The sequence below is a fragment of the Meriones unguiculatus genome, chromosome 15 (assembly GCF_030254825.1).
Source record: "Meriones unguiculatus strain TT.TT164.6M chromosome 15, Bangor_MerUng_6.1, whole genome shotgun sequence".
Lineage (NCBI taxonomy): Eukaryota > Metazoa > Chordata > Mammalia > Rodentia > Muridae > Meriones > Meriones unguiculatus.
Window position 1 is genome coordinate 12,163,384 of NC_083362.1, and position 8,306 is coordinate 12,171,689.

General features: G+C 51.9%; 1 protein-coding gene across 3 annotated transcripts; it reads right to left on the reverse strand.

The window, feature by feature from the left end:
* Positions 1–222: 222 nt before the first annotated feature.
* Zbtb14 (zinc finger and BTB domain containing 14) lies at positions 223–7,925 on the reverse strand. 3 transcript variants are annotated; one of them, XM_021638283.2, is made up of 3 exons: positions 7,489–7,925; positions 5,212–5,295; positions 223–3,494 (listed from the first exon to the last, which is right to left on the reverse strand). In XM_021638283.2, exons 2-3 carry the CDS (start codon positions 5,212–5,214, stop codon positions 2,148–2,150), a joined length of 1,350 nt encoding a protein of 449 aa, XP_021493958.1. In that variant the 5' UTR covers positions 5,215–5,295; positions 7,489–7,925; the 3' UTR covers positions 223–2,147. The 3 variants fall into 3 exon arrangements, with proteins under 3 accessions (XP_021493958.1, XP_021493959.1, XP_021493957.1); XM_021638284.2 differs by lacking the exon at positions 7,489–7,925 and adding an exon at positions 7,342–7,398; XM_021638282.2 differs by lacking the exon at positions 7,489–7,925 and adding an exon at positions 6,531–6,583.
* Between the last annotated feature and the right edge of the window lie 381 nt (positions 7,926–8,306).

The following is an 8,306-nucleotide window of genomic DNA, read 5'->3' on the forward strand; positions in this document are numbered from 1 at the left end:
CATTTCTTGAACAGAATAGTTAAAATGCTAAACACATAATACAAAGTATCAAAAATTCTGCCTTGTTTCCCCAGGTTTGAAGGAGATTACCTGCTTACTAGGCTTTCTACAGGGACTGATTTTATATGTGAAGTCTGTACCTCTATGAAAGCACAGCTAAGTCAGCATGGATCTGGATGGCTACAGCAAGGTCATAAAGAAAATGATCACGAACAAGAGAAGTATATCATCATCTTTATATACAAAAACAAAGGCCCAAAATACGGCTTGTTGAAGTAGCTATCAACAGGACGCCGGCTGATTTCACGTTTGCTTTGGTTAGCACAGCCTAGGATCACCAGGAGGCCCTCCTACCAACAGCACAGACACACACTGACAGGACTGCCTTCAATACAGAACAAAGGGCTCTCAGGAAAAAATTAATTTAAAACTAAAACATTTTACCAATAAATTAAAAAAAAAATTTAAAGGTAGCTTTTCCATCCGACAATTTCGGGCTAACATGTACACCAGTTTTGAAAATAAAGTTTTTCTCACAATAGTAATAACAGGTGTTAGTATAGCAAGCCATGTCATGAAATTACTTTAATGCACTTCTTCTTTTTAAAAAAAGGAAGCCTTCAGAACCAAACATGAACTTTAAAAGTTGGCACTTTCTACAACTGTACACATCCTAAAACAATCACCTAGCACTTTCTTACAGAACATAATTCAAACTCTGTTGGCATTTTAATATATTCCTAAGGAAATCGTTAAAAGAACATTTTGTACACCGGATCTGAAACAAAGTTCATAATTTTGATTTATGGCTATGACAAGGCAGACATCTTCTATTGAAAACTGCAACCAGTGATAAAACATACTTGGAAAACAAACATTTGGTCTGACGATTTTCAATATTGGGTTAAAACAGTTTGATGTTTGTTGCCAATGAAAGGTACTTTAATCCAATGTGCAAAAAAAAAAAAAAAAAAAAAAAAAAAAAAAGAAAAGTGCAGGTGTCCTTTTTCTTGAAATACATAAGACCAACACTACTATTTACACACGTAAAAAGATTTTAAATTTATTTAAGTAAGCATCTTCTTTATGGGATATTGAGTGCTGCAGAGAGCCCCAAAGCTTGATGATCCACAAATTACAAAAAACATACTTGAAGAAGCATTTCTGTTCTTGTCCAAATTTTGATCTTAAATACAAAACCAATTTTGAAATCAGTCAAGATTTCAAGACCTAGGGAATCTTAGGGTTGTTGTTTTTTTTTTTTTTTAAATCTGTGGAAACCTTGTCTGAGAGACTCTTCTCCTCCTCCCACTACTGGTCCACTGCAGACGCCAGAGGTGGTGTGGCCACACTGGACAGAGGAGGAACTCGGTCCCAGCGCCACCAGTACCTCCATGGTTTCACTCACCCTGAGGCACACATGACCCACAGTGTTTTGGGGGTGTATACAGGAGCCCTCTCGATGGATGAAGAGACACTTCAGCAAAACAACCATTATCTGTCCACAGGAACGGTGAAAACAATGATATATATATATATGTAAAATTAACAAATCAAATATAAAACTAACACCATCCATTGTTTTTTTCTTCCAAACTTGGTTTTGTACTTATGCAGTGTTCTGGGCCAGCCTGTGCCAACGTTCTCGGCATCGGCGTGACGTTCTCGTACACGGTTATTCAAACTGCCGTCCTGACCGCAAGCCACATATACCGGGACAATCAAGAAATCATTTTACTCAGTTACTCTGTGCGGTGCACTCACCAGGCAAGCAAAGAGGAGTTAAGCATGAAACAGAAGCCGCTCACTTTAAACTGGACAAAGGAGTTTTCAAATTGAAACCATAAAGAAGGGCAGGGAGCTTACGGGGAATATGAATATCAGACAGCAAAAACAACACACACACACACACACACACACACACACACACACACACACACAAAACCCCCCACAACTGTTTGGTCAGAACGTAGGAACGTAATTGCCTTGAGAAATCTGAAAATTCCCTAAGTGGAGCAAGCACTGCCTTTAAGGTCCAGTCAGCACAACACCGTAAGCGGCCACAGAGCAGTCAAAGGTCTTCACCCGCTACAATCAACGCAACCTCGGCTCCCACCCCCCAGGCCAAGTGTTCCCGACCCCCGGCCTCAGCTGCAGGCAATGGTCTCCAGCTGCTGCTCGGCCTCGGCGGCCATGGCTGCGGCCTGCAACTGCTCCGTCTCGCTCTGGATGGCACTGGGGGTGACCTGTTTCCTCTCACTGTGCATATTGTTCTCGTGCCTCTTCAGATCCGAGGCCTTGGCAAACGCCTTGGTGCAGGAGCCGCACACAAAGGGCTTCTCCCCTCTGTGCCTCCTCTCGTGGTCCTTGAGGTGAGACTTGTGTTTGAAGGCCTTGTCACACATGTGGCACGCAAACGGTCTCTCGTTGCTGTGGACCCTCTCGTGCTTCTTCAGGTCTGGGGCCCGGATGAAGGACTTCCCACACACCTCACAGCTGTAGGGCTTATACCCCGTGTGGATTTTCAGGTGTTCCTTCAGGTGGGCCTGTGTGGTGAAGCCTTTCGTGCACATCTCACAGACGAACGGCCTGTCTGCCGTGTGCAGCTTTTCGTGCTTCCTCAATCTGCCCTCATCGGAAAACGTCTTACCGCACGCCTGGCAGGCGATCTGCTCCCGGTGGTGACCGTAGAGCAGATACTCGAACTTCATGTCGCTGGCGGCCGTGGTCCAGCCCGGGGTCTGCTCGTCTTTCACTTCGCTCATCCCATCGTTAAATGTCAAGGCTTGAGGGGTCTGAGACCCCAAATCTTTGGACTCGGGGGTCTCCATGGATTCTACTTCCTGGCCGTAGCAGTTCACTTTGCGAACTTCCTCGCTGCCCAGCTCTTTCAGAATCGCTTCCTGAACCCGGAGGGTGGTCGTGGGAGACTTGCCGTCCTCCTGACTCGGGGGGGTGCCTTCTACTGTGTCATCTGAGGGGCTGTCATCCTGATCCCCGATTTCTTCCACGTCGTCGTCCTGAGTGTCGGCGGCATCTCCGATGGGGCGGTTTAATTTGAGGCAGTACTTACTCTTGGACTGGCCGTTACTCTCATCCGGACTGGACACGTCACGCTTCTGAGAACAGAGTTTATCCAAAAACCGGATGCCAAGAATCTGACCTGACGACATCATTAGGTTAACATCCTCCTTTTTCACGGAGATCTTGGCCGTGTACATGTAGTTCAGGACCTCCTCAAAGATGTCGGAGCGCAGGAAATCTATCTCTATGACAGAGGAGCTGTCCACTTCCAGCTTCTTGAAAAGCTTCTTAAAGTACGTGCTGCAGGCGGCAAGGACGCACCGGTGGGCTCTGAACTTCACATCTTCAACCACGATGGCGATGTCACAGAATTCTCCCTCCAGGCGCTGCTCATTCAGCGTTTTCAGAAACAGCGTTTTATGATCATCGTCATTATATTTTATGGTTTCAGACATACTGATGAAAAACTCCTGCAAAAAAAAAATATTTTTTTAAAGGACTTTAATTGTTGTGAATGTAGTACTCCCCATACAAAAATTAGTCATCCTGTGAGCATCTGGAAAGCATTTAGAAAGTCAGTGCTAAACAGGGCTTAAGAACTCATGCTGCCAAACTGTCAAGACAGAGGGAAAGACCGATAAACAGCCTATGTAAGCTCCAGTGGGCTCAGGTTGGCCAGCGGTAATTCTGAGAAGGTGCAAACGGATCCCGAGCAAAGACGGCTAGCTCCACCAGCTGAGCAGTGAACTTCAGGTTGAACTGAGAGATCCTGTCCCAGCTAACAAGGTGGAGAGAGCCATCAAGGAGCCACCGCCCAACCCTGTCTGCCTCCGGTCGCCACAGGAATGGCCACGCACATGCACACACACTCATGCACATGCAGACATGTATGCAACAGCCAATGCGGGAAAGGGGGGGTAAAAAAAAGAAGCCTCAAGTCCTAACGTGGAATCCAACTTCAGGTGTGGAGGATTCTGGAAAATAACATTGGGGCTGGGCACTAACACTTTCTTGAGAAAAGAGACAAAGCAGCATTGAAGAAACAGAGAGGGCATGGCTGCCACATAGTCTGTGTTGTCTTCTAGTTTCTCCATAGCAGTTTTGGGCATTCCCGGACGAGGGTGTCAAGGTTTAATCTGACCCCAAAAGACATCTGGGAAGAGTGATGAGTGGCTTCATGTTCACAGGATGTCAGCCTTCCAGCCATCCAGTAAGAAGTCTCACATGTACAGGTGGAGAAACCTTTCTCGGAAATGCTTGGGACCAGAAGCCTTTCAAATTTCAGATTTTTTTCCTCCAGACTTTGCAATACATGCATATACATAATGAGTTAAACGAGAGATGGCAGCACAAGCCTAAATACAAAACTAGTTGATATGTTATGTATACCTTGTACACAAAACATGGAGGTAATTTACGTACTATTCAAATAATGTATTTTTGTTCACCATCATCTTTTTGTTGTTATTTTTTGAGACAGGGTTTCTCTGTGTAACCCTGGCTGTCCTAGAACTCGATCTGTAGACCAGGCTGGCCTCAAACTCAGAGATCCGCCTACCTCAAGTAATATTTTAAACAAAATTTCACAGGATAGAATTTTCATTTGTGGCTTACTGCCCTTCAAAAAGTTTCAGAGTTTGAACATTTTGGTCTGGTCTTACGTTCAACCTGTACTCGGTAAGTAATGGAGTATTTTAAAAGTAAAATAATTTCAGGGCCATCGTGAAAGACCTACCACTGTGTTCAAGAATTAATCTACAAATAATGTGTTTTACATTTTCCATCAAAAAAGCACTATGTTACTTTTATTCAACAAAGTATAAGCCTGAGGAAAACATATTTTTACTCAGGGAAATAGATTTGTAAATGTATGATGAGAGAGAATGAATGAATACACTGTGGAGCAGAGACCTGCTTAACCCAAGTGAGTAACCTACCTTTCATCTGATACCCCAAGACCTGAGGTTTTTCTTGATTTTTTTTAAAGACAGGATTTCTCTGTGTAGCCTTGGTTGTCCTGGACTCACTTTGTAGACCAGACTGGGCTTGACCTCACAGAGGTCTGCCTGCCTCTGTCTCCAGAGTGCTGGGATCCTTAGTGTGTGCCAGGATGCCTGGCCTGAGGCACTTATTTTAAATTAAATGCCAAATGATAGTCTAAGGCTTACTATTCTGAGGTGTACTTACCATGAACAATTGAGGCTATTTTCTTAATGCCTTAAACACCAAAATCTTCAGATCAGAGTAAGTCTGATCAGGGGCAAGCCAGACCTACAGGAATAAAGAGAAACACTAAGTAAGGCTTTTCTTTATCTTAAATCTATCTGCTAAGCCAAGCGTTTACAAGAATAAAAAAACAAAACGAAGTCACAAACCCCTTTATTCTTCCACCTCTTGCATAGGAACCCATTTTCCAGGTAGAAACAGTGAGGCTAGCAGTAGTCAGGCCTGGTTAGTTCTACACAAAAACTAGAACTGGTGTGGAGGGTGATTAGATTATTGAAAACATCAGCCTGTGCTCCTGATGCCCACCACTTCCTGCTGGGTGCACAGCTCTCCACATTTCCCTCAGGGCCCTGTAAACACCTACATGCACGTTTTTCTAAATACAGGAAGGCTGCGGGAGCACACATACCCAACAGCTAGAGGGGGAGGGAATAAGCATGCTACCTTGTTTACACAGCTACAAACTTGTCCCAGAGACTTCAAAGAAGAAACTCCACATTTCCCCACTCTCTCCCTATATGCAGGGTCAAAGAATTTTCCCTGATTCTTAACTCTCACCTAAAGAGGCCCACATCCTGTGGACCAATATGCCGAAGAACAAAAATTTCCTCTACTGACCATTAATCCCACAAATACGTTAATTTGGTGCGGTTCGAGGAGGTGGGCACATTAGAATACAGCCCTACACGACTTCGCCCTGGACTCCCAAAGGGGACCACCATACTGAGAACACAGAGCAAGTCTATGGCAGAGAAGCCACAGAACTCTGGATTAGGGTTTCTCTCTGCACTGTGTGAGGGCTGCTAAGAGGATTCTAAGGACGCCCACTCCAGCTCTGCCTTCCTGTGTTCTACATGCGCCCCGGGCCTGCAGTCAGCCTGAGGGAGGGCTGCCCCTGCAGAACCTTCTCCAGTGACACTTCTGCTGTCACTAACAGTGGAATCAAGGGGTCTGGCACTCAGGAGAAGAGCGGCCCTACAGTAGCCATGGCAACATACCAGCGTGCAGCTTCTGGTTTCTGGTGTGTATTCTTTTCAAAGGAGGTCACGGGCCAATCGGCTCGTTTTTTTCCCTACAGAGATGTTCCCATTGCTAAGTTCAAATGAGTCAAACCGGAAGATAGCCACCGCCAGTATGTGTGTAAGTAGGTATGGGACGAGACACACGGCCCTACACCTACAATCCCACAAAGCAGCTCCTCCCTAGCAGTTCTCCAGATCGCGGGAGCGCTAAGGCGTCCTCAGCGAGCAGGGAGCCGGCCTTTCCCAAAGCAAACTTACATAAGCAGCCGCAGCCGCCTCCTTATTCCGGAGCAGCTGCGACAATGGCGGCCACACCACTTCCCTGTCGCGGCCGCACAACTTGGGAGTGGGGAGCACCGAGCCCGGCGCGGGCCCCGGGGCGCAGCCCGCGCGTGGGGGAGCCACGCTCGCATTCGGCAGCCCGCGGGCCCCCGGGTGCAGCGAGCCCTCCGCATTCTCCCCCAAACAAAAGCTCCCCCTGCGCGGCTCCCGCCGGCGCCAGGCCGCTCTCCCTTCCACCAGCCGCCGCTTCTCCAGGGCGCGGCGCGGGCGCGAGGCGCTTCCTTGGCCCGCAGCGGCCCCGGTGGCGGGGGCGGGCTCGGGAGCGGGCATGCGGCCGGTTCCGCAGCCCCGCGCCGCGCCGCGCCCTGCTCCGCCCGCGAGCCCCGAGCTCGCGCCCCGCGCACTCCGCGGCCTGCGCGTCTGGTCCTCCCGCGCCCTCCCGCGGCCAGGGGCGGGGGCGGCGCGCGGCCGGCTCCCCGGAGCCCGGAGGACGCCGGCGGGGAGCGTGCGCGGGGGGTCTCCGGCCGCCCCGGGGTTTTCGGGGGTGGCGGTGGGGAAAACGGCTGCGAGGGGCGGCGCCCCGCGGGCCGCGCTCGGACCCGGCTCGGCCGTCCCCACCCCACCGCGGTGCACTGCGGCGCGGAGAGCGGGGCGGCCGTGAACTCGGCCGCGGGGCGCGCGCGCGGGCCGCCGCCTGGCCTCTCCAGCCCCGCTCGCCGGCCTGCGCGGCCCCCGGGGCTCCTGGCCCCCACGCCCAGCCGCGGCCCACGCCCGGTCCCGCTCGCACCGCGCTGCGCCGCCACATCCTGCAGCTGGCTGCTGCCCGAGCTCGGCGGGAACGCGCCTCCACACAGCCGCCCCGCCGCGCCCGCCGCCGGCTGCCCCCGCGTCCCCGCGCCCGCCCCGGCCCTTTCCGCACCCGGCCCGCGCTTACCTGCAGCTTGGCACAGCTACAGACGCTCGCCGTGGGCTCCCGCGTTCGGCAGCGCGCAGGCCGGGACGGGATGGACGCGGGGGCACGGGTGGCAGTGTTTGGGCTTTTTTTTTTTTTTTTTTTTTTTTGTAGTTTGGGGAAGGGGTGGGGTGGGGGGGATCGTGCACGTCCCTGGTGGTAGCAGCCCTCCTCCTGCACGAGCACAGACTACCCAGCCTGCCGCGAACACCCCCACCACCCCCCCTCCCCGTGCATGCGCGGTGCGGGCTGGAGGGGGGGGAGAAGGCGCGCCGCCGCTCGCGCAGGCACGGAACCCGATCGGGCCCCTTGAGTGAGCGAGCAGGGAAAGGGTTAATTTGGGACCTTACGGGTCGACGCTTTCCTTGGGTCTACGGGGCCGCCCGCGGAGGGCCCCGGCTTGCGCACGCGCGCGCACGCGCGCGGCATGGGGCGCGCGGAGCCCGCGCGCGGGAGAAGAGATGGGCGGGGCCGGGGCGGGGCTTCGGCCACAGTGGAGCAAATGCTCGAGCTCAGTTCTCGGGCACCCGCCCCTCCTGGAGCTCCCGACTCCAGGGCTCCCGCCGGCGCCCGGCCTCGGCACTGCATCGGGAACGCGGGAGCTTGCGCTCCCGTGCGTGTGCATGTGCGTGGGGCCAGTACTGCCCCTGGGCGCGCACGGTTCGGGCGCCGAGCTCGTTCCGGCGTTTGGGCAGGTGCCCCGGGCGCCGTCTACCACTGTGCACTCGCCGGGATACCCAGGCACGATTCCTGGACGCCAGTGGTTAGGTTCCTGTCGCTGAGGCATTGTTTATGCGGAG